The 26591-nt window shown below is 42.7% G+C and overlaps 1 protein-coding gene across 1 annotated transcript in view; it reads right to left on the bottom strand.

Moving 5' to 3' along the window:
- FRAS1 (Fraser extracellular matrix complex subunit 1) overlaps positions 1-26591 on the bottom strand; it is a 263048-nt gene that overhangs the window by 177199 nt on the left and 59258 nt on the right. Inside the window, exons 14-17 of the mRNA XM_040967150.1 lie at positions 23884-24027; positions 15570-15710; positions 13542-13682; positions 11535-11711 (exon numbers count right to left, since the gene is read on the bottom strand). Coding sequence (XP_040823084.1) covers positions 11535-11711; positions 13542-13682; positions 15570-15710; positions 23884-24027 — 603 coding nt within the window. The remainder of the gene's footprint in view (positions 1-11534; positions 11712-13541; positions 13683-15569; positions 15711-23883; positions 24028-26591) is intronic.

The following is a 26591-nucleotide window of genomic DNA, read 5'->3' as shown; positions in this document are numbered from 1 at the left end:
ATATGGGCACTGGTTCAAGTCATGGCTGTTCTACTTCTGATTCAGCTCCATGACAGAGTACCTAGAAAAGTAGCAAAGAATGGCCCAAAAGCTTGGGTCACTGTACCCACAAGGGTGACCCAGAATAACCCCTGACCCCTGGCTCAAGCCTGGCCAAGCCCCAGCCTTTGCAGGCATTTGGGCAAGGGAACCAGTGAATGTGAGACCTGTCTCCTCTCCCTCTTTCTCTATAACTCTATCTTTCAAATAAATACAACACATCCTAAGAAAAAGCTAAGTTTATTCGTGGAAAAAAAAATCTGAAATCCACACATGGTCCATTCATCATGCATAGTTTCCCTGAGTTTTTTGAAGCTGCTTGGCATAGTACAGAGTGAGCGCAGAGCAACACTGGTCCCCATGACCTTGACTCAGTTACATAACTTCTCAAGGCTCTTGCTTCCTCATCTATGAAACAAGGACACAGCAGTACCTACTGCATGGGGCAATGAGAACACTAATTTGGCTGGTGCAGGTGAATTTTTTAGGATGGTGCCGGACACAGAGTAAGGGCTTAATAAATCTTAGCTATAACTAATGATCAACATTAAGGGCTATGCTAGCGGTACCCATTGGTACAAGGAATAAAGAAAGCAATGAGAAAGAAAACCTCTCTACTTGCCTTCCCGGGATCTTCAAGGACAAAGGGCTATTTGTGTCATTTCCTGGATTGTCATGTTTATGTTTTTGAATCTGACTTGTGGGACCAAGTTGGTTCTAGAGACACTGTCCCTCCCAGGGCCAGACTCCCCCAAACAGCAAATGCTTGAGAGCATGCCTTTCATGTGCAAACTCACCACTCTAGATCCAAGCATCACCCTTCCCTCCACTACACACGTGCGTGTCCATGTGCCCGCATGTGTACACACACCTCCCTTATTCAGCCTCTTCTGCTCCAGGCCAGAGATTGGACACCAAACAGCTCCTATATTCCTGCAGGCCACTGAAGTTGTCTCTACTGTCCACCTGCTCACCCTGCCTCACCCATTCTCTCCTAGGAAACCACACAGAATCCACTCTCATATTCCTCTGCTTCTGGTTTGACTGTCGTGCTTCTCCAAGGGCTTCTTCACATCCTGGATTACTCCTTCCACTTGGAAGCTGTGAGTAACTGTTTTCAAAGGCAACAGATTCCTGATCAACTGACCTTGCCACAATTGAATAATAAAACTTACATTTTAAGACAGCCAGCCATTCACCACTAATGGTTCATTATTGAGCCTTGACAAGTCCAGGGGCGGGGAAACCATCATGAGTAGACTGAGACCTGGTTCTTCCCCATGCAGGTGACATCATGCACGTTAGGTCATCTTCTCTATGAAGACCAGATCCTCTAGGCAGCGGAGACAGCGCTCTGAGTTCTTACTGCCTCCATCAGCAAGTACCCAGAAGGCTTGGCAGGCCAACAGGAATAGAACAACCTGATGTGATTTTACACCACTGGGATTTCTATTTCCACCACCCTCTAATAAAATGTGGCATGTAATCTGCGACACAGAGAGAGAGCCATTACTGAGCTGAGGCTTTCTGGTCTATCAATGGTGGTTGTTAATGTATTAAACAACCTCCACATTGCTTGGTATATGGCTACAACACTACACTTCTATTGCTTGGCTGCAGCCTTGAATATCACCCGAGCATCCTTCTTGCCCATCTTTCACCTATAGGTTTAACACCTGAACCAGAGACCCTCTGGGACCTGCTCAAGAGCTAGGGCTAACGCTCATTCTCATTGTACAGTGCTTCTATCTCTCTGGTTGACTGATATTTTGATTATTAACCCTGGGATTACTGAAGAACTTAATATTTACTCAAGATTTTTTTTAATCAAATGAAAAACAGAAACTAAAGCCCTCTTTTTAAATAAATTTCCTTTAGTTTTAGAATGCCTTACAAATAGCTCTATTAGCACAAAACACAATTACAAATTTAATTTTCACAATCTTCCTCAAAAACCAAAATGGGAATAGGTAAAGTGAAAATAAAAAATTATAAGATATATATGTTAGCCTCTTACTGAAGACATGTTCAACACAAAATGTAACAGCATGCAAAAGAAATATAGGCGGTAATACTGCATGAAACAACTAAATTATATTGTCAAGAACAGAGCTTTCTGGAATGACATGCAGAAGCAATGTGAGGCAACAGCTTTTTTTTTCTACATTGCAAAATAAATATACTTATAATACCAGTATGTTTATATTAAACTTCATAATATTGCAAAAGACCCAGATCTTCCTATTAAAACTCCTCAATAAAGAGGAAATCAAAATGTATCACAGTGGAATTGAAGACTGAAGAAAGATGAATTAATGAATGATGAGCTCTAGCATATTTTATTTCATTCCACTTGGTCACAACATCAATGTAACAGCTTGACGTGATGTGAATTAAGGTCATTACTGAATGACATAAAACAGGAAAAGGAGAGGATGTGCAAGTTGAAAAGATGGGGGGCCAAGAATGAGCAACAGAACATCCCTTTGCCACTACCTAGATTTTAGTAATAACGCCCCACGAAACATCACTATCGCTGACTTCAGAATTGCCTCCTTGGAAATATCAACTAAATAATGAGCTATCTAGCTGCCGTGAGCAGTCAGGGAGAGGACAAGCTGGGGGAGACAGCCTCGAAGTTTCTTTGTCTCTGTAATGCTGCTTCAGTAAGCACAGGCATTTGCATCTGCAACTTTAAAACAACCCCACGAAACTTCAATTCTGTGCTGGTTTTGGAAACGTTGACACTATTTCAGTGACTTTTATTGGGCTTGATCCTTCCGCAGCCGAGTGCATAGCAGGAGTTCTGTCTGAAGCCCAAGACCTGTCAAGGAAGACTAACTCCATTACAGGATAGAATGCGGCAGATATTTTAAAGAAGTTCTCTGAATAATTCCTCCATGTAATGCTATATTTTTAGAGGCTGGCTTTCCAGTTGATGGTTAAGTACATTTCTGAAGAAGCACAGCCAAGTATTTAAAGCACTAAAATTGTCAGTACTCAAAGCATCCTTAGACAGCTATGCAGACAAGTTAACCTGACTCCAGAAAAAAAAAAATTACACCTAACACAATTAAATCATTTTCTGTTCATGCTATTTTCCATGTAAATTGATGACAGATATTATAACTTCTCTTTCCTTTTAATGATAACGAAGTGCACTATCCCTACTTTCACATCAGGTAAAATCTCCTGCCTTCGTGTAAAAACAATTTTTTGAGGTAGGATCCTCTGGAAATGGGATGTCGATACAGAAAATCTCCAGGATGTTCAGAATTCTCAATGTAGGGGAGGATTAAAAGACAAAAAGTCAAACATAATTGATTGCCCACTTCCTCTCTTCATTCTGCTTCCTCTTCCCCTCTTCCCACTAGACTGGGAACACTTTAAGGGTAATGCCTCATCTTTTCCATCCATGAACCCGGTGTACCCATCACAGTCATCCCAGCCTTGGCATGTCACTCCTTCTCAACGTATCAACTCTCGCTGACTAATAGGTGGGGAGGTGAGCAGGTGTGGGTCAATACATGTCTACATTGGTGTTACATTCAATTAGTTCTTCTTTGCTCATTTCTATAGCCTACTCTGCTGTCCACCTCACAAAAATATTGGAGCTTTCCCAAATTAGACCCTCTGCCCTTCCTCTCCTCATGCTTTGGCAAGTTGAGGCGCAGCCCTAACAGTGACCTTCATGCTGGTGAGTCTATAATTTATGAGTGCAGCTCTAGCCTTTACGTTGAACTCCGACCACATAAATCTACTGCAGAGACTAGGAAAGAGCTCTTCTCGACATTTCCTAGGTATCTAACACTCCTTATGCCCAAAATATTACTCCTTATCCACTGTTAAACTCCTCCCATATTCCTTTAACATAAATGATGACATTAGTCCTAAAACAGTCATCATCAGCCCCTGCCACCAGCATCATGTTGGGTATTTCTTTTGTATTTCCAGTCTCACTCAGTAGCCCTACTGTGTACCAAGTCACTCACATGAGGATCCCAGACTTATCCTGGACATAGTTGCGCATTACAACTAAACAAAGATTTGGTTCATTTTGTTTCCTAATCCTGTCACATCTGCCCTAAATTCACCATCCCTACGGTCTCTTAATCCAGGCCTCCAATATCATGACTAATGTCAGCATGGAAGCATCCTAACCTGCTCCCTCTTATCGCTCCCTATATTTTGCCACACAACCATCAGATGGATCACTCCAAAATGTAAAGTGATCAGACCATTTCCCTACTTCCAATTGTTTACCAATACCATTTGTAAGTTCCAGACTCCTTAGCACAGCACACAACGCACTGCACAACATGACCCACCCTCCACTCTGAACTCTGAGTCCTGGTAGTTCCCCTCTTGGTACATTGCGCTGCAGAAATACGCAACATCATCTACTTCTCCCAACACTACAGGCACTGTCCTTGGCCTAGAATGCCCTTTCCTACCATCTCTTGCTGAGGAACACCCAGTAATCCTTTAAAACCTTAATCATGCCAAGTTCTCGCCCTACAAATCTGTCCTCACTGACTTCTTACTTGGCAGCAGTCAGTATTCTTTCCACAGTTTCTGGACTCTGTGCGGGCTGCAATCACAGCACATGTGCTTTTCTTTAGGTGTTCAGATGTCAGTGTCTCCTGCTTGTTCAGGCCTTCCTTAAGGCATGGGCTGTGTCTTTTTCATCTTTCCATCCCCAGAGCCTACCACACCCAGGCTGTAAAAGCGAGAAGGGAAAAGCGAAGATGACAGAGCCTTGCCAACAGGCATGTGTTTGTATAGCTTATGTCAGCACCCTGGGGACTTGATTAAAGAGAATTTCTTAACATAGATTCCATATGTTTTATTTATCCAATGGATGCAAAGAAATCCAACTTCACGGTAATATACTCTTAAACTGTGCAAGCAGATTCCTGCCCATTTATATGTTTAATTAAAACTCTGCCTTCAGGCCTTCGGTGAGTCAAAGCAACAACTAAATAGATCAAAATACACAGCCTACTTTATTTCTCCCTGTTCTCTGAGAGCAAGCTAATTCATAAACCAAATTCACTGGCAAATTTCTTATTTGTTTTTAAATTGATACAAAGTCTATATCGATTTTGTGCAATGTTGTCCTGCACAGTAAGACTCAGCCTGGGGAAACAAACTGTCTTTAAGACTGAAAAAAGAAGGCGTGGAGAACCCGAGTTGCAGAAATTCCCCAACGTGTGCTGGAACAATACTCTGTCACCACTCGAGGACAATGACAAGGGTGCTGATACAGGAAAAGGACTGCTGCAAGATTTATTACTACGTTCTTTAGAAAAAAAAAAACACATACGCTATACATTAGATGATATAGAAGTAAAACCCATAATATAGCACAGAGTTCATTTTTAAAATAAAACTTCTTCTTCTTCAAAGTTCCATTATCTCCAATCCCCCTGCTGAATGCTATGGGAATTGAAAAGACCGAGTGCTAATTTGCCACAGAATTGGGGCAATTACATGGCTCATCTAATTATCCTGACCATGTTCATATTAGTCCTGGTCACCAGTGCCAGATTGCTTCATGGTGATTGAGCTGCATCGTAATTGGATGACCTGGTCTGAAGTTAAACTGTAAAGCTCTATGGTGGCACAAAGAGCCAGGCATCCGGGCTTGGAAAGAAAAAAACTCTTGAAAGAAAAAGCTACTTCGCATATAAGAACTCAGGGTCTCCCACTGCTAACACTCAGGTTTCTTCTACACCTTAATTTCTTTAAGTGTAAAATGGGCATAAATGCATGTACACTCAAACCACTGATAACACGATTTACTGCTGGAAGGAATTTCTAAACTATAAAGCAACACGTACAGGTATAGGCAATGGATACATGACTATAAAAACCCATGCCAAAAGAATAAAAGTAGGTATTTGAACTTGGAAGGGTCTTAGATAACATTCCCAAATACAGAACACCAGAAGAATTTGAATTTCAGATAAATAATACATAGTTATTTTGGTATATTCCATGCAGGAGAGGGCATTTATGAAATGTCAGCCACATACACTGAATGTTCTTATTTGCTAAATCTATCATTGGTGCTTTTATTTAATATTTTTCATTTGTAGTTTCTAAAGTTTCTGTAAAACATACAATGCAGGCAATGAGAAGAAAGTGAAATCAGCATTTTAAAAACTACTTTAGGGAGAAATAAGCATACCAGTGCCTCAGTGGTAGGTAGGCATGTCATTCCTTTAATTACAAGTTTTGTTTATGCAATCAATGGTTCTCCAGACAGTGGCATCAGCCTCAATTAGGAGTATAGCACAAAGGCAGAATCTCAGATCCCACCCCAAATCACAACCTCTGCATGCTGAGTCCCAGGAGATTCCTATGAGAAGTGCTCTTCTATGGAAACTTCAACTAAATGCTAAATCTTCAAAAATAATTAAATCCTAAAAAAACATTTATCAGGAGTAAAGGAGGACTGTGAAGTGGAGCTGAGCAACCGGACCTGGTTGTAGGGACACCAGTAGGGAAGGCCTCTTAAGAGATAAGCAACGCCAAGTGTTTTATCCTGCTTATCCAGCCCAGGGCTGCCACAGACAGCCAGGCACAGAGATGCATGACAGCGGTGAGCCCGGGGGAGAGGGGGTGCAACAGAGCATCCTGCCTCAGACTGACTCACAGAGGCATAGGGAACCTGCCGAGAAGACTGACGCAAGGGGAAGGGATGCTTTTATGAAGCGGTGTTGGAGGCCTTAAATCTTAAGAAAGATTTATTTATTTTTATTGGAAAGGCAGATATACAGAGAGGAGGAGAGACACAGAGGAAGATCTTCCTTCCAATGATTCACTCCCCAAGTAGCTGCAATGGCTGGAGCTGAGCCAATCCAAAGCCAGGAGCCAGGAACTTCTTCCAGGTCTCCCACGCAGGTGCAGGTTCCCGAAGTTTTGGGCCTTCCTCGACTGCTTTCCCAGGCTACAAGCAGGGAGCTGGATGGGAAGTGGGGCTGCTGGGATTAAAACCAGCACCCATATGGAATCCCGGGCATGCAGGGCAAGGAGGACTGGGCCCTGGGGGTTTTGTTTTAATGCAGGACTGACTGATAGATACTTCTTACATTTGGTTTCTATGTTGAAATTTTTATTAGAAATTTGAATCAGTCAGTACCAGAGAAGTCTCAGTTAAATAGGTGAGAACAAGTCTGAAGGAAATGATTAAGAGTCTTTTTTTTTTTAGCTCATCCTACACGTTGGAATTTAGTGAACACACACTAAATTTGGTTGACTATTAAAAATCCTCCAGGTGTTAGAATTAGGAGTTTCTTCAGCACCAACAGCTCCAACCTCATTTTGTAAACATAGAGGCCACGTAGAAATGAAGTGTACTGTGAAAACTCCACTTTCTGAAGCTCCCGCTTCCACTGTGACAATGTGACAAAAACATTAGACAAACCCACACAGTGGGCCACCCCCATCCAATCACAACCCTTCTGCTTGATGCTGCTTGGAGACAGCTCCAAGCTGTCTCCACCCATTCCTCCTCCATGTTGACCTTGCAGAGTGGGCTTCCCGGGACAGATCATCACCGAAGAGCATAACATGAGTTCTCTTCATGCATTCATTCATTATCTGATTCTTTCACTGGAATGTAAGGACCATGAGAATAGGACTTTTCATCTGACTCTCTACGAGGGCATCCCCAGTGCCAGGAATGCCTGGCACCTGGAAGGTACCTTTGCATCAGGAACACAACCAACTCTCTTGCAGCTTCTGCTAAGCAGTGTTCACTTCGCTCATCGAGTGTTAATTTTATATACATATATTATTTCATTGATTTATTCTATCAATTATGTACATGTTTATAATTATATAAAATATATAAATATGTTGCTTATATAATTATATATGAATATATATATATATATGTCTTCTAATCACAGACTTGCAATCACAGACTTACTTTCATCAAGTATCTTGAGTGTAGTCTGATATCATCTTGCGATAGATAAATCCCAGCTGCGCCATGGAGCTAGGAGTGAAAACTTTTATGACAACTTCTGACATCACTGTAGCCTCTCAGTAATTTATTTCTTTCTATAATGCAGCTGTCCCTTGTTTTCATTAGCTATCACAATATTCTAATCACTATGTACTGCAGTCTCCAAGAAAGGGAAAGCTCCCGAAGCAGTTTACATTTCCATTCTACATAGATCAAAGGTGTTATCCCAAAATCCTCTCAGTAGCATGCACAAGCATACACATTCACATGTTTACACACATTTCTAACATTTTGAAATATTCTGCAGAATAGCAAGGGTATTTATTCCTGAGAAGATGCAGCATAAAGAGCCCTTTGCAGTCTCACGGGACTCCCAGTCCTAATTCCATACACAGCACTTCAGCAGAATTGGAAATGGAACATTTCAAACACTGTGAAAAGGCAGAGAGGTTTCCAGAAATATGGCATGAGTGACAGGAACTACATCAATCGACATATTGAACACTCAGGTAAGGTTGGGAACAATTGGTGGTGATCACACCGCATTCCCAATGGAAGCGTAAGCAACTCAATTAACCTCTCTCTGGTATGTTCTCATCACGTGTAAATTGAAAGTAACAATCTACCTTGTGGAGATTGCACAGGGATTTGCTGACAAACGAGAGTAGACAGCTATCTGTGTGATATTATTTAACAACATTATGTTAACAGGCATAGAATCATGCAACTATTGGGGACTTGAAGGGTCAGTCCAGTTTTATCATGTGGGACTACCATTACAACATTCTAGAAGGATTACATTCTAATCCTTCTTCAAAGATGTTGGCTCATAGAGATTCTCAGACAGCCCAGCTTTGTCAAGGATGTTTTGGTACATTTAAGACACCTCAATCCAGCAGCAGCATCACTGTACCATGTTCCTCCTCCTCCCACATGGGAAGAAGACCAGCAGCTGCACCACCTCCGACAGGCATCTGCTCCCTCTGAGGCTGCCACAAGGCTGAGTGATGGTGACAAGCACAGCAATTGGAGTCGGACAAGCTTAGGTTCCATGGGATTTTATTTCATGCTGGCCACATGACCAAGCAAGTTGCAACCTCAAGTATCAGTCTCTTGCCAGGGGGATCAAATACATGATATTATATCTTCTGGGCTTAACAGTACAAATCACTCTAATTTTCATTTATTTACCACTCTTTTTGATAGTTTAGTCACCTCCCCCCTTCTTCTAGATCCATTCCTAATTGCCACTGGTTGCTACAGACACAGTGCCCAGAATTGTAAGTAACAGCTGACTGCACTGAGTACTTTGCAAAGATTTTTGTCTCATTTTCCCCAGGATCACCATGTAAAGGATAAATCCTGTGTCATTAGGTTACAGTGAGGAATCTCCTTTAGGCTCCTGTGTCCTCTCTCGCCTTGACCCAAGTACCGCAAAAGCCACAGGTCTCACATGGCATCCTCTGGATTCTTGGAAAGTCCAGTGTTTGTGCAGTTCCAATACCTCTTTGGTTTCCACTCAAACCTCAGGACACACAGTACACAGCTGTCTAAGATTATACAGATGGACTTTACATATTCAAACAAGTAACAAAAAATAACTTCTGCAGCAATGTGGGCCAAAAAATTATAATGACAAAAAGAGTGAGTGAGTGCCGCAAAAGAGAAAAGAAATTACACTTTCTCCATATCCTTTCCCACATCTGTCAGTAGTTGGGAACTGTAACTAGATTCCTCAGGGTGCCTGGGGTTTGCCAGAAGGCAGAGTGGCCTGAAGAAGCTTGTTTAGTTAACCTAACCCCTAGAAGAGATTTGAGATGCTATTAAACAGAGAGAAAAGAGTGATTGCTTACTTTTCCCTGCCATTTAGAAGGAGAAGCACTGGCCCCCATGGAAGTAGCCAATCCCTAGAATGGGGTAGTTGTGTGGCATGCACTTTGGGACAACATTGGGACTCTAACATAGCATCACAAAGATTGCTATGTTCTGCAGTAGTTATGTAAACAGGATCTCAGGAGCTTAAGGGGCCTGAGAGAGATTGGATAGTCCATACTAGACTGGAAATTGTGATGTCTGGAAAGTAGAGGCTCCTCTGGGTATCACTATAATGCCCCTGGAGAGGGGACTTCCTGGGTACCACAGGATCAGCTTTCTCATTCACCTGAACATCTGAGCATATAGACTATACCTATACTCACAGAGCTTGGAGCTTTGTCATTTACCAACCACTTTCGCATTCCTAATCTCCTATGCTTCTGGCAAAAAGTTAGAATGAAAGCTATCTATTCCATGCCTGGCTCTGGCTTTCAGTGTTCAAATACTACATATATATTTGAAAACATTTATTTATTTATTTGAGAAAAGCTGAGGCTGAAACAAGTGAAAGCCATGCCAGGCGATCTCCCATACAGGGGTTAGGGGCCCAAGCACTTGGCTCATCTTCAGCTGCTCCCCTCGCACATTAGCACAGAGCTGGATCTGAAGTGCAGCATTTCAGGCCCTAACAGCTGCTCATATTGGGTTCCAGTGTCACAGGCAGTGACTTAATCAATTGCACCATAATATTAGTTCACTAATTCTGTTTACTTCTTACCGTGCTATGCAGACTGTGTCTGAAGTCTTAATCTGACCTTGAAACACAGTCTTTCCAACTGAGGATACGTTCTAATGTGAAATTACAGTAACTTCAATAAGTTGATTTGTAAGACACCAAATTGCAACATGCTTATAGTGATGCTGTCAAATAAACACTGAAAACGCTGAATGAGAATAAAGATTCACAGATACTCTTGCAAAACGGTAAAGGGCAGTAGGGTTCACCTTGTTTGGTGGATTACTTTCTTACATTCACATTACTTTTTCACATTCAAAATTCCCTTTAATAAATATGTTATACTTACAATGAAAAATATAACAGTCATGAACTATCCAGCTATCTTGAGAGTCAAGCGACCACCCAACAGCAAGGCGACTCTCAGGAAATGATACCTTCCTTTTCACCTTCTGACAACTCATTGATGATCTGATTATTGAGTTAAATGACCCAAGATGTCATCCCTTCCCTGCAGGTAATATGCCAAGGTAGGGCAGGAATCACTTCTAAACGTTGACAAAATCCCAGATTTCGCCCTTAAAAGGACTGATTCCTATTCAGCATGGCAGATCAGCAGAAATAACAAACTGAACTTGACAACGAACCCTGGGTCTCGCAGCTGTCCACAGTGGTCTCAAAGAATGTCTGTGTGATAGTTCTGAGAAGGCAACTGTGAGGAGGATGCTACGTGAGGGACTCAGCTCTTTGAGATCATCTGTGACTCAAAGGGCTTGTTGGAACAGACAAAAGGATCACTGTTGTACAATTCAGCCTCCCATTTCTCTCACGAGCATTCTGGAATACTTCTTATGTAGAAAAACCAAAAAACACACACAAGTGTTCTGGGTTTCAGTCCTATCTCACTGGATCACACAGAGGTAAGCCCAAAACCACCCAGAATCTTTACAAATCATGCTTACTCACCTTCACATAGTCCAGTGCTCTCCAAGTAAAACCGGGCTCTGCACTGGGGCAGGCATTCCCCATAGGGGATCTGGGCCCTAGAAACCTGCTGGACTTGCAGTCCCTCCTCGGGCTTTGCACACCTGGTGCATTGAGAGGGCTCAGGACCCACACAAGCCAGACAGGATGGATGACAGTCTGTGTGGAGGAACAAAATACAGAAAGTAACCCAAGCATCAAGTACATGTTGCGGCCAACAGGTGTCCATCCTTAATTCAAAACCACCTAGAAAAGCTCAGCAGGCGTGTACTTATTTTCCTACACAAAGCAAATGGGGATACTAGCATCTCTAAGAGGCACAGTGATAGGAGTGGTATAAAAGCCACATCTCTCAGGTCAGTGTGGGCTGGCTGTCTGGCTAGGTCATAAAAAACTCATGGCCTGGTCAATACTGGCTTGGCTCTCTGGGAAAGAAAAAGCCCTGAATGATGCTTTCACATGATGTTCTCAGGTGTTACTGAAGACTTCCAGGAGCATTTAGATGAAGACTATTATTATGTCCTTTGCAAAATCAGTCATGCATTATTACCCAATATGTCATCCCTTGTACACAATGTAGAGGTCTAGACAAGAAATTTCTCTTACTATTTATCTGGAGAAAGGCTGTTTTCTGAGCAGTAATGAAAACCTCACATAACAGTTTGTTTTCCTTCGCTGCTGGTGTAATCAAACACTACTCAAGACGATCTCATACCCACATTTTGATACAGTCAAGCTTCCTTTTCTTTACAAGACTCCAGAGTCAGAATTTTCTTTCTCTCTCTCTCTCTCTCTCTCTCTCTCTCTCTCTCTCTCTTTTTCCTGCTAAAGGTCATTTGGATATTTACAGCATTATTGCTGGACCATACCAAATTATTGGCTTAACAACTAGCCTGCTATGCATTAATTGCAAATCGTCTGACCTGTTGCCTTGACAGGGTCAGACTAAATGATTTAGTAGTTTGTGGGCTGGACATCCCCCAACCCAGCTAGATTCTTTTTCCAAACATTTGCTGCTGCTGCTGCTTCAATGTTTTAAATAATTTATTTTTCCTTAGAACTCTCCTCAAACTCTTTTCTAAGGTACTAACATAAAAATAAATGCAAATTAATTCCACTTAAAGGGTTTGCTCCAGTGTAGTAGTTTCAGATGTCCCAATGTGATTACTCTTTATCAATGTGCCCATAGCCTTTTGGGAGATGGTTACTCAAGATTTCTCATTTGACTCATCCCAAACATCTTGCCAGCGACACCTAACTCTCTAAGCAGTGTCATTAAGATAGACGTTTTCCTGGGAAATACAATATCAGTCTAGCAAAAATAGTAGCAATGTTAGGAGAATAGAGAAGACAGACATAGGAGTTAATTCTCTTTTAAAGTATGGTGATGGAAATCATATTTCTCATAAGCATAGCTAGAGAAATCAGCAACTTATTGAAATGTCTACAAGTTTGGAAATGCATGTTTTCTTCAGATTATTCCTTTGTGAAATAATTATAATGAAAAGGATGTATACATATTCCTCCATCAGCATCAGCAGAGACTGGTGCCAGGACCTCTGTTGGTAACAAAATCTGCAGATGCTCTAGTGGATTCCGTACAGCAGTTCTGTCTTTGCACAGAGTCTAACCATATCTCCCCATACCCTTCAAATCACCTCCAGACTGATACTAACACTTAACTCTATCACTTTAAATGAACCCAGCATAACACTCAATATGCAGTATAAATTCAAGTGTTATTTTTCTGAACTTGGTAAACTATTTCCTCCCCAAATACTGTCAATCCACAGTTGGTTGAATATTTTCAACTTATACATGTGGAATCTGCAGATAACATGGCCAGCTGCAATGTATATGTAGCCATATAAGATATAGCAGAAGAAAAGTTGCAACCGAAAATGGTATCATCAGTAAAAAAGTCAAAGTCAACCTATGCCCTTTGATGGGGCAGTATTTTATGAAAGATGATGATGATACTGATCATACCTTTGCAGATGCCATGGTCAGGGTAGTAGCCTTCTGTACAGCTGGGTAGGCAGTGGCCTTGATGCAGAGCCTGGGGGTGCACACAAGCTGTGCAGTGAGAGGCGGTGGGTCCGGAGCAATTGGCACATGACTTATCACAAACTGCAAGGGAGTAAGAAGTGAACACGCAGGGACCAGGTGAAGATAAAGCCCACTTTCTGTCTTGGCTTTACATGACATAGCAAGCCTATTGAGCATTTGAAGTCCCCTCATCAAGATCTCAAACCAGGCCCAAGAAGATGAGGGAGCAGGTGGCTATCCTGCCAACACTGCTCACACAACCACTTCTGCTTTTATTCATGTGCTAGCTACTACTTAATACCCAACTTTTGTTTAGTGTTTGTAATAAGTGCTGTTTACAAATGATCACTTTTAATCCTCTTAACATCACAATGGGTGTTATTAACTGCATTTCTTAGATTTAATTATTTTTATTGCAAAAGCAGATATACAGAGAGGAGAAGAGACAGAGGAAGATCTTCTGTCCATTGATTCACTCAAGTGGCTACAAAGGCCAGAGCTGAGCTGATCCGAAGTGAGGAGCCCAGAGCTTTTCCTGGATCTCCTGAAAAATGTGGGTGCAGGGTCCCAAGGCTATGGGGTTTTTGCAACTGCTTTCCCAGGCCACAAGTAGGAAGCTTGATGGGAAGCAGGACCACTGGGATATGAAGTGCCCATATGAGATCCCAGTACACGCAGGGTGAGGACTTAAGCCACTAGGCTACTGCACAGGGCTCTATTAACTGCATTTTAAAGATGGGAAAATTGAGATCTTGGGACACTAAAAAGTTGCACAGATGCCATTCATAGCAGGGTTGGGATTTAGCTCTAGGTCTTTCTGGACCTAAATCCCAGACTTCCCAAATAGAAAAGTGCAGAGAGTTTATGGGTTTTACTGTTGGGAGTACTAGAAAATTTGATTGGCTTGAACTCAATTAACACCATTAGGCAATGTCTAGTCTCTTGGCACATCTGCAGTGAGAGAGTAGACTAAATGATCATTACAAAGCTTCCAGCCTTGATCTTTCAGGATTCAAAGTATGAATTACATTATCACTGTATAGAATCTGACTACTACATATAATAATGTCAAGAATACACCTCCCTTGCTTTTGACCTTGGTTTTAACAATGGAATATCTCTGACTCCAAGAGACAGGAGGTGATAACACGGCCCTGGGTGAGCGCTTTGGCAGTGCCAAGAACACTAGTGAGACAAGCAGGAAGGCTCTGGAGTGCTGGTCAGGAGAAGGATGCGGGTACTTAGGAGACACAATGAGGGACTTAAGTGAGTAAACAGGTTGGGAGGCAAAGGAGAGGAATAGGCAGTTGTGGTGGCACTGTCCAAATATCTTACTCTTATAGACTTTAACTTTACTACCTATAAGATTTTGTTTAAATGTAACTTGTTGTTTTTTTAAGTGAGTTGAAGTTGTGAATGTACGAGTTTATAAACGCCACGGAATGATTTTGTCATGCCTACAGCCTAAACTGGTGATGGTTTACATATAGGGTTGGCCAAGAGCCATTTGGATATTTATAACATCATTTGTTGGCCATCCAAAATCATTAGCTTTAAAATTAGCCTGCTATAGATCTGTTGAATTTCAGATCTTCAGGGCAATTTTCTCAGCAGAACCAGATCAAATGATCTCAAGGTCCTTATATGGTCCTTGAGCTACACATTGCTCACCTCTGCGAAAACATGAGGACTACATGTTAAAGATGTTGTTAGCATCACAAAAAAGCTAAATGAACTCTGATGATGATTAATGTGCTGGCGTCCTTCATTTAATCACCCTAGCTAGCCAGCATCCATCCATGTTTCCCACTCCTAAATCAAGCACAGATGAGTTCTGTAATAAAAAGGATATCCTCTTTAAAGCAGCATTTTCGCATCACACAAATTCCTGCATGGGTAGCGCAAGGCATGACATGTGAAGCAGTATGAAATATTTCGCACGGATTATGACGATTATGTGTCTCTCACCTTTGCACTTGCCCGACTCATCAGCGTAGTACCCTCTGGGGCATTCAGAAATGCACTTGCCATTATGCAACATGGTCTTCTCAGCACAGGTAAGGCACCTGGGAGTACTGGGGCCACAACTCTTACAGGACTGGTCACAAGCTAAGAGGAAAGAAAGTCCATCAGAGGCAGGCAACAGCAAGCAACAACACAGGGAGGTCGTTCTCAGCGTGCTCCTCCCTGCACCCAGGCAACACTCTCATTCCCAGGCTGTGCAGCAGGGTAGTTTCCTTGATTCCAAGGACTCCAGCACTCCAGTCGAAGGAGAATTGGAGAATTATTCACTGAACCGGCATAACAAACCCTCTGAAGCACATCCAGTAGCATATCCAATTTAATATGGAATTTAAAATTAAAATGGCCCTGGAGACAAGGTTACCATATTTATCAAATAAAAATATTGTACCCCCGGTTAAATTTGAATTTCAGTAAATAATGTAGAATTTTACTTAGTGTGTTTGTACCAAGCAGTTTATAAACTCCCATGCCTCTTTTTAACTACACTTGGAGGAAGAATTCAGAGCGTCAGTGTTCTGTTAAGATGATATCACTAAAATTATGTTGATAGCTAGATGTTTGGTGCTGCGATTAAGACATCACTCGAGACTTTTGCATCTTACATTGGAGTGTCTGGTGTTTGAGCTTTTTACTAACACATATGCTGGGAGGCAGCAGATGATCCATTAAAATACTTGGGTTTCTGTCACTCACATGAAAGAACCAGATTGAGTTCTCAGCTCCTAGCTTCGACCTGGCCCTGCCCTGGGTCACTGAAGGCATTTGGGCAGTACTGCATAGGAGCTCTGTGTCTCTATCTCCTTGCCTATCAAATAAACAAAAATTATGTTGAAATTGTGAAATTGTACATAATTTTGCAGGACCTACACATTCATCTATTCATTCATTTAACCCTTGCTCCACAAAGCACTTTAGGTCTGTGTCAGAGATCAAATCAACATGTTTTCCACTTAAAGAGACAAATCCATCTAAAACAAGAAAACAAAATAACCAATATCAAAAAGAGCACTTTGATTACTCTGTACAGGCACAAGAAAAATGGCAGACATCTTTCTGGTTAAGAATGGATTCATAGAAGTGTCCCTTAGGCAATGTCCTGGGACTCGAGTTGGATTATGCTGGGCTGAGGAGAAACCCTTCACACTGAAGCATCAAGTAAGCCAAGGTTCAGCACCTGGGAAGGTGGGAGCTATCACGGGCACCGACTGTTTCACTGGGCAGAAAAAGAGGAAAGGATCAGATTAAGGCAACCTACAGCCAGACTCTGTGGTCTAGAATCTCACCTTGACTAAGGCACTGAGAGCCTCTGCAAAGCATTATGTAGAACAGAAATACATGGCTGAATTCATGTGCAAGAAAGATGGTTTGTCTTCAGCTGGAGAGAAGGATGGAGGGGGTAACAACATGAAACTGGGCTTGGCTAGAAGACCATGGCTTCATGTAGGCTCAGGGGGAGGAGAGAGGTTCAAGAAGGGGAGGAGAGAGGCTTGAGAGAGGAGATTTGTTTTAGGAGAGGAACGAAGCCATCCACAGGATGACAGAAGGGGAAGCATGAGGTTATGGGGAGCTCAGCCAGAATTTGTGTGGTCCTGTAGACACCTGATTTATGTTTCAAGGTCTCCAAGAGAGGTCTGCAGATGAGCCCACACAGATAGTGGCTGAAACCAGAAATAAGTTGATTTATTCAGAGAAAGGATGCAGGAGAAGATAGCAGTAGGCAAAGATCTGGGGAATATCAACCTTTTACAAAAAGGAAGGGGGTGGTGGATTAGCAAAGGTGACCAAGAAGATGTGACTCATGAGTAGGAGAGAAAGAGGAAGCTTCAGGGCTGAGAAGCTGGGTTGGGCAGGGGGCAGTTTCTAGAGAGAAGTCGTAAGCAGTGTAGGGAAGACACTTGTCATTGGAAGAGGTGCTATTGCGATCCAATGCTGGGGTGTGTGGGGTCTGTGCTGTATGAATCGACTGAAAAGAACAGTCTATTCCATGAAAAAATGAGGACAGAAAGAGCTTAAAGGGTAAGCAGTGGCTATAGCATACTAATATTAAAGTACAAGTCAAACATTGAATGTGGGGGTTTGAGAAGAGCTTGAATGAAAACAACAAGGTGACAAAAGGGGTGTATACTTTTTAAAAGAATGTATGTATTTGAAAGGCAGAGTTACCAGAAGGGGGTATGATGAGAGAGTGAATAGAAAAGGAAGGGAGGGGTGAGGAAAGAGAAAGAGAGAAAGAGAGAGAGAGAGATAGAGAGAGAGAATATGAGCAAACATGTTTTTCTGTCTGCTGGTTCACTTTCCAAATGGCCACAACAATTGGAGTGTAAAGCTGTGAGTCAGGAGCTTTTCCTGGTCTCCATGCCCAGCGCAGATGCCCAGACAGTGGGTCACCTTTCTGCTGCTTTCCCAAGTGCATTAGCAGGAAGCTGGATTGGAAGCGGAGACACAGGACTCACACAAGGCCTCAGCACTGGCCGCTGGCGATGTACTTTGTAAGAGCATAGGAGGAAGACTGATGTGGAAGGGAGCAGAGACGGGTCTACTTGTCCAAGAGGAGGTGACAGGGGACAGGCACAGCTGTGGGGAAGCACATGACTCCAGTCACCCACCACGCCCTGGCTAACTTTCCTACAAACAAGCGAAGCAACCTTCTTTACAACGCAGAGCATCTGCATTTTCGAACAGAGCACCACTGAGCCCAATTCTGTCTGTTCCTTTAAAGCACCTTCACCCTACCGACCTGAAAACCAGTTAAGAATTTCAGAAAAAAAAGACACTAAAGGATTAAGCCAAATATTCCATCCTGGAGGATTCAGAATCTATTTATGAGCAAATGTGCTGGGTGTGATAAACTTGAATAATGAGTAAAGAAATGGGCTTACTGTGGAAAAAAGCGAAACATCTCTCAATTCTTGACTCCAATAAAGAAGCAAAAATGGATCTGAGGAGTGTTTTACCCTCTCGCTATACCACAACATAAAGAGTTTTGAAGTTTCTAATTTTAGAACCAACATCTCAACAGGACAAAATAATCTATAAGCTAAATCAAATTTGCTATCAATAAAAAAAATCACAAAACATTCAAAAAAATAAAATTAACCAACAATGAAAATGATATACAAAACATTACAAGAATGTCCTAAAGCAATATTTAGAAGGCAAGTCTTATATTTAAATAAAATCATTAGGAAGATGCCATTTCTTTCCAAGCTAATCTATAACACTTCAATGAAGTTTCAGTATGAACTTCACTTGAATTTCCTTAGGGATTTGATAAATGAATAGTTTAGTCAACTTAGAAGAAGAAAAGACAAGACATTTATCCCAAAAAGCTATGGGTACAAGCTGAAAAGGCAATACAAATGAGCAAGTTAACGGAGTGAGATCTTTACCAGAACAGAAATTTGGACTGCAGAGTGTCTGATGAGCCCTTATATGCATAGTAACTAGACTCAATAAATGTGGATTAAGAGGTAATGTTGGGAAAACTGGAGCATGGAATGCAGAAAAATCAAACTAGATCCCTAATTAAATCCACAAGTATAAATAGATTCATGCATGAATAATCTGAAGGTAAAATGCCAAATTAATAGAAGAAAACATAGGCTAATTTATTTGTGAATATAAACAGAATAGATCTTAAACCAAACTTCAAAAGCAAAACTTTAAAGTAGAAAGTAATGAATTAAAGATTCTTATTCAACAAAGGGCATCACATTCATGTTAAATGACAACAGGATGGGGGATATTTGCATATTTAAAATATACAAGAGTTAATAGCTATAACATATACAGTGGATGCCATAAAAGGTAGCAAAGAATAATTGAAAAGCATATTAGAAAGCATATATGAAGACCAACTGGAGTTGAAAATAGACTGCAGCCCTGTGACATGGTTCAGTGTCTCAATCCTTGTCTTGCAAGCACCAGCATCCCATATGGGCACCAGTTCATGTTTCAGATACTCCACTTCCCATCTAGCTCCTCGCTTGTGGCTTGGAAAAGAAGTAGGGGATGGCCTAGAGCCTTGGGACCCTGTACCTGTGGGGGAGACCTGGAGGATGCTCCTGACTCTCTTGGCTACTGACTTCAGAACAGCTCAGCTCTAGCTATTGTAGCCACTTGAGGAGTGAACTAGTGGATGGAAGATCTTTCTGTCTCTCCTTCTCTCTGTAAATCTGACCTTCCAATAAAATTAAATCAGTTATTTTTTTTAAGAAAAGAAATAGACTTATTAACAATCAGAAATATGCAAATACATGGGATGACCCTTTACCTGTACTACCCAGCAAACATAAGAATCTTGATGTTGCCAAATGGGTGTGAGTATGTATTTGTAAGAGAACCCTCAGTCTCAGAGTCCAGAGGGTGGCGGTCATGCAGGTGGACAGTCCAGAGCTACTTAGTCAATTAAAGAAGTTGAATCCAGAAACCAGCAATTCTGCTCCTGGGTATAAACCCCAGCAAAGCTCCCGGAGAGGTCTGTTAAGAGACTTGTTGCTCTCTGGCGCTGGTGTGTGGACAGTAACCAAGGAGAGAGCCCTCCCACGAAGTAGTAAGAGCGAAATGTGAGGACACGCAAGGACTGCTGCACAGTTGTGACAAGGAGAGGTCCAAGTGACAGAGTGACACAGGTGAATCTTAAAAAATACAGCCTGGAGTGAGAAACAGGCACTGCACAAACGCTGTAAAGCACCATTTAAGGAATTAAGTGTACATACTTCCAGAACAAAATACTCAGCCTAGAAAAGTTCATGAAGGCAAAAAGATGAATACAATCAAAATGCTTGTCTGGACAAGGCAAGAGAATATGGAGGAAAGAAAGAGAAAGAAGGGAAGGAAAGAGAGAAAAGAGAGGTAAGGAGACAAAGAGAAAGATAATATGGCTACCAGAATCCTCTAGACTCTGCCTTATTATGGTGGGTAGACTCATAAGAGTCCTTTACAACAGCCCAAGTACTTAAAAGAATGAGGTGGCTTTCCCTCTGATGGCTCCACCATTCCTATCTAATATTTGCAAAACTCAAAACACATACCACAGATGAATTTCCATTCTCTTAAGTTCTTTCAGCCAGGGCATACTACCACTTAATAACAGGCTATGCCAGATTTTTCTCAGCACTTGACTTTGAGATTTCTGCAGATATGGTTGGTCGGGTATAAATTATTAAACCAACACCAGCAGGTCTTTATTTTCAGTAGCACTAATCTGAATAGGAAATAAGACAACATTATCAGCATCTTAATTAACATCTTGATACCAATCAGTGATTTGGGTCCCCATTGTTTTAGAAAATATTTCTGTGAGCATTCTGAAGTGCCTGATACAAATGTGCAAGCTCCAGTTTCTCTGCATGAAAAAGCCTGCTTGTTGGTGCTAGTGCATTGGCTCAATTGGCTAATCCTCAGTCTACAAGTGCCAGCATCCCATATGGGGTTCCACTTCCCATCCCATAAAATCCCTGCCTGTAACCTATGATAACAGCAGAAGACAGCTCAAGTTTGGGACCCTGTATTCATTTGAAAAACATCAAAGAAGCTCCTGGCTCCTGGCTTTGGCTCAGCTCAGCTCCAGTTGCTGTAGTCCTTTAGGGAGTGAACCAGCAGATGGAAGATCTTTGTCTCTGTCTCTTTCTCTCTAAAACTCTGCCTTTCCAATTTAAATAGATAGATGGATAGATAGATAGATAGATAGATAGATAGATAGATAGATAGATAGATAGAAAAAGGAGCTCTCTGCTGCTTCTCAATGGCACCCTGGTTGACCACCTGCTTTTTGGACTCCTCCAGTCCACACGGGGCTCTGGCCTGTTTTCACTCAGCCTCTAAGCACAAGAGCATTTCTGCCTCTTCTGTCCCAAGACTTCCCCCCATTTGTCCTGCTTCTTCAGAAAAAGCGTCTTTCCCAGAATCAGCACTGTGGCACAGCAGGTTGGGTTGCAGCTTGCCATACTGTCATCCCATAAGGAAATGCATTCATGTCCTAGCTGCTCTGTCTTTAAGTCTCTGCTGATGTGCCTAAGAAAGCAGCAGAAGAGAACTCCAGTGCTTGGGCACCTGTGCCCTCCTGGGGCATCCAAATGGAATGCCTGGCTCCCAGCTTAGATGGATCTCTCTCTTATCCCCATATTTAGCCATTGCTCTGCCTGCCTATCAAATAAATAAATAAATCTTTTTGAATGTGTTTTTCTCATTCTAGATAATGTCAAGCCACAAGTGCAGGTCAGTGTCACCACTGCCCTGTCAGTGACAGTGCCCAGCTTCTCCGGGGACTTAACGGATAACTGCCTTGAGGCATTCGGATTAGTGCAAATGTGACATCTGTCAACCTTCAGAGAACACATCTGGCTTAATGAGTGGGAAAGTGATGCTGGCAGAAAAAGATGAACACTCCGAGGCAACTGGCAGCCTGGCCTCACCTCCCTCCTTTGCTCTCAGAACCACATCCAAACCACCTGTGACTCAGCCATAGCTGGCGAGACTTTTCCCACTAGCAATGTTATGGGGGCTCAGCCAGGTTTAGGCAAACAGCTATTAAAGGCAGCTCTCCTCCCCAGGACCCAGAAATCTATCGAGACATAAAGACCATGTTCTTTTGCTGAACAAAAGAACTCAAGAAAGTTTCTCGAACAGACTATTTGAATGGATTTAATGGACTCAGTTATGAAAAACCTTCCTGTGCCTGTGACCTCACTCAAACCTTTCCTTCACTGTCAGGGTGTCCGGCCATCCAGAGATGAACAGCAAGACACGGAAGAAGAGGAGGAAGGAAGAATGGTACCATGAGGAGGGAAACCAGCAGAGCACCTTAACCAGTTTGACAGAACAGGGAACAAAAGAGCATCTAGTGGCCGATACAGTCTAGAGCCGGAACATCCAAACTTGAATCCTAATTCTGCCCCTTAGTAACACAGCAAACATCTGACTATTTCCTCACTATTTACTATAGGAAATCGCAGTTGCTGAGAAGGTTATATGAATCACCAGCATGACACTGGCCTGCTCTAATTGGTGTGTATACATTCAGCTAGTCCTCTGAATTAAAATTGGGTGAGCATCTGCTTTTTACTACTTCTGTAATCAATGATCACAAACTCCTTAGCTCAAAGCTGTACAAGTCTATCATCTTAGGATCTTATGGATCAAGGACTCAACAGTGAAGCATTCCTCTGGAAGCAGCTCAAGGAAATAAGTCATTTCCTCATGTTTTCTAGCTTACAAAGGCTGCCTACTGACACCTGCATCCTTCCTCACATCTCCACATCACCCTGACCACTGCTTCTATCCTCATGTCATCTCTTCTGTCTTGACCATGCTAATTTCTCCTTATAAGGATTCCTGGGATCACACAGGACTCACCCAGATCATCCAAAATAACTCCTGCCCACCTCAAGTTGCTTGACACATTTATACCTACCAAGATCCCATAGCAAGCCAAAATAGCACACTCTCAATGCAGACTACTTTGGGGATAGGAATGGAAGAGAAAGGGGAAGGGAGCTGGTAGTCCTGTTGTCACAGGCACTAGTATTATTCTATTTTACAGGCAGGAAAGTGACTTGCAAAGAGGTAACTTGCTCAAAGCCATGCTTTCCGCTCACATTGTCCTGCAAGCATCTTGGTGGCTATTTGTAAAGTGCTGGGGACTGTGCTGGAATAGGCAAGCACTGAGCTGGGGCTACTCTAACTGCTGGGGCCAAGGATGCTGCAGCTGGAATGAAGAGTGTAGCTACCGCAGCTGCACATGAGAGGCACCAACACCCACGGAAAAGCCACCTATAGCTGGCCTTAAGAGTCCTTTTGTCTCCTGGTGTATTCAGAAGGCACTCTGGCCTCGATGGAGAGTTTGGGTTTGGAGAGAAAGGCCTGGGTGGGATCCCACACCTCTCCCTATGATGTTGGCCTTGAACAGGCAGCCAGGGCTTCACTTTGATCATTCACAGGATGAGGCTACAGGAAACATCCCAATCCTAACCAACTGCAGGGATCAGAGAACTGAACTCCACTAGTGAAAAGTATGCTGTGAAGTACTAAGACAGTCTCAGAGTCAGAAGCCAATGGCATATAAAAGGTCTTTAAAAATGAGAACAATGAACAAACTACATACGGATTTCCTTCTCTGTTGTGCCAACCAAACATGATGTGCAAGTTTAGTGCAATGAAATAACAGCCCCATCCTATCTGTTCATAAGGCAACTGATTATTGGTACTATAATTTGATATGAGAAAATGTGCTTGGGTATCCCAAGCCGGTACTTACCATGACAGGTCCCCTGCCTGTTGTAGAAGCCGTCACCACAGCTGCTCTCACAGCTGCCCTCTCTCAGCACATGGAGGGGATCCCTGCAGGACACACAGTGCTTCTCCGTTGGACCCCAGCAGCCTGCGCAGGACTCATGGCAGACTGCAGACAAAGAACAAAATCAGTGCACAGCAGATGACAGAAGAGGCTGTTCATTATTTTCCTTTCAAAAGTCTCAAGATTGAGAAGGAGGATGTTAGTTGGTTCCTTGGTTCTTAATCTGCTACACGTATATGAGGGGACCTCAAAATGGCCATGGAGAATGACATTAAAAGACAACATGCACATTTCAGGAGTCGGACATCTCAAGAGAAATAAAAATAGATCTATTAGAAGTATTACTTCAGTAAGTTCTAGTTAAGGGACTTGGAACACAAAATCAGAGGGAGTTAAAGGGAAGGGAATCCCAACTGTGGAGACAGAGATGAGTTTACGCTGTTTTTCATCTGGTTGCCTGTTGGAGTCAAATGATCAAAGTGTCAACAGGACAGCCACTTCCAACCTCCGCTGTCATTAGCTAGGGAAAGAAACTATTCACCTTCAGTTTTTAAAAAATTTATTTATGTGAAGTCACAGTGACAAAGGTAAGAGTAACACACACACACAATTAATTATCCACTTCTCACTCCCCAAAATGGTCTCAACAGGCAGCCCCAGGATGAAGCCAGGAGGAGCCTGGAACTACATCCAGTTCTCCCACATGAGTGGCAGAGACCCAAGCACTTGTGCCATTGTCTGCTATCTTCCCATGGAACAAAAAGCTGTATTGAAAGCATAGCAGGCAGGACTCCAATGCGTTTCTAATATGGGATGGGCATCAAAAGCAGAAGCTTAACCCTTTGTGCCATGATCCATCATCCCCCCCCCCCCCACATCCCTGCCAAATTGGGCCTTTCAAGGACACAGTCCCACCTGACATTTTCTCCCTCTCTGCCTCCCTCTTTTCCATCATGCCTGCTTCTCTCTCCCCTCACACTTCTGGTCTCAGCTTGCTTTCCAGTAGCATCTGCCCTGCCCTCTATCTCCCAGACTAAGTCCACTGATCTTTTACACTTTCACTTTCTAGCCTTTCCTTTCTCACTACAGGCTGCTTCTATAACAGAGTTGCCCCTTTAAGATTCTAAAATTTCCTCTTCCTCATTTGTTTTGTTATTTCTGTGCCGAGTACCCTGCTTGCATCCTTACAAATATTCCAAGTGAGTTGTTTTATACTTAACTCCTTGTTATTTGAAAAATGTTACAACAGAATACTGGCATTGATATCACATTATAACAAGAGATGCAGATGAAGGCTCTCTGTAACAGATTTCACCTATAATACACATAAGCTATGTCATTCGCTTATCCAACCACTCTTTGATTACTGACTCCAGGCATGATTTGAAGTGTACGTCATTGTTGATGCCTTTGTTGTCTCACTCAGTCTAGAGCTGATCTAAACTGTCACATAGCTAACCAACTGGACAAAAGCTCCAATTTCATTTCTAGGCAGGTATCCAGGGCTGATCCATCAGTCTTAAGCAGAAACAGCTCCTATAGGCAAGGCACACCACTAGACTCTGGAGCCCCCCAGCTGACTGAGGGGAGCCAGGGCACACAGGTTCTGCTACAGGGACACTTGCAGCACACCATTGCTCAAGTACTCTGGGGTTATTACACAAACCACCACTGGAGGTGAGTGCCTGGAGAAAGGGCGGAAAGAGAGTGAGGGTGAAAAGACAGTAGCAGGCACATCAAAGTCACAGGGGCCAGGTCAGGACCTTACACTGCACTCCATGGGAGAGTGAAGGGCAGTGGGGGCTAAAAGAGGTTACTTAAGACAAAGGGTAGAAAGGAGACGGGAACTAGAAGCACACTTATTTGCACTTTTCAATGGCTGGCTGGATGGTACAGATTGCCAATTACACTGGTTGTTACAATAGGAAAACACTTCCAGAGTGTTTAGCTCTGAGAGGATAAGATGCTGGTTAAGACATCCAAGATGCCAAATGAGTGCCAGTTCTAATTCTGGAGACCCTGCTTTCCATCCAGCTCCCTGCTTGTGGCCTGGGAGTGCAGTCAAGGACAGCCCAAAGCCTTGGGACCCTGCACCTGCATGGGAGACCTGGAAGAGGTCCTGGCTCCTGGCTTCAGATCAGTTCAACTCCAGCCATTGCGGTCACTTGGGGAGTAAACCATCGGATGGAAGATCTTCCTCTGTGTCTCTCCTCCTTTCTTTGTATCTGTCTTTCCAATAAAAATAAATAAATTTAAAAAAAAAAAACCCAACCACTTCCAAACAGACTGGCAAACACACACAGCCCTTTCCTGCTCCTCCAGTTTCCTCTGGGGAGTCCCCACAAACAGCAAGCTTTATCAAGCAAAAGGCCTAGGGCAACCACAGGAGTGGGTCCCCGTTCTTACTCATGGGTCTCTGCTCTCACAGTTTGTTCAATACTGTTGATATCAGTCCCACCCAGATTTGCCAATCAGAACAGGGACCCAACAACTTGCAAGATGCCCTCCATTTACAAACTTGGAACTTAGGTCCCTCACAAGCTGGGCCCTGCTGTGCTTTCCAGAGCCACACCTTCCACACACATAAACTTTACAGAGTAACACGCCCATGTCATCACCTGTCCTTGATCTCCAGCGGCACCATGTGGGACGCCCCCCAACCAGCAATG

Source organism: Ochotona curzoniae, unplaced genomic scaffold (genome assembly GCF_017591425.1).
Source record: "Ochotona curzoniae isolate NIBS_2020 unplaced genomic scaffold, NIBS_Ocur_1.0 scaffold_4506, whole genome shotgun sequence".
Taxonomy (NCBI): Eukaryota; Metazoa; Chordata; class Mammalia; order Lagomorpha; family Ochotonidae; genus Ochotona; species Ochotona curzoniae.
This window is presented reverse-complemented; position numbering and strand designations above follow the sequence as displayed.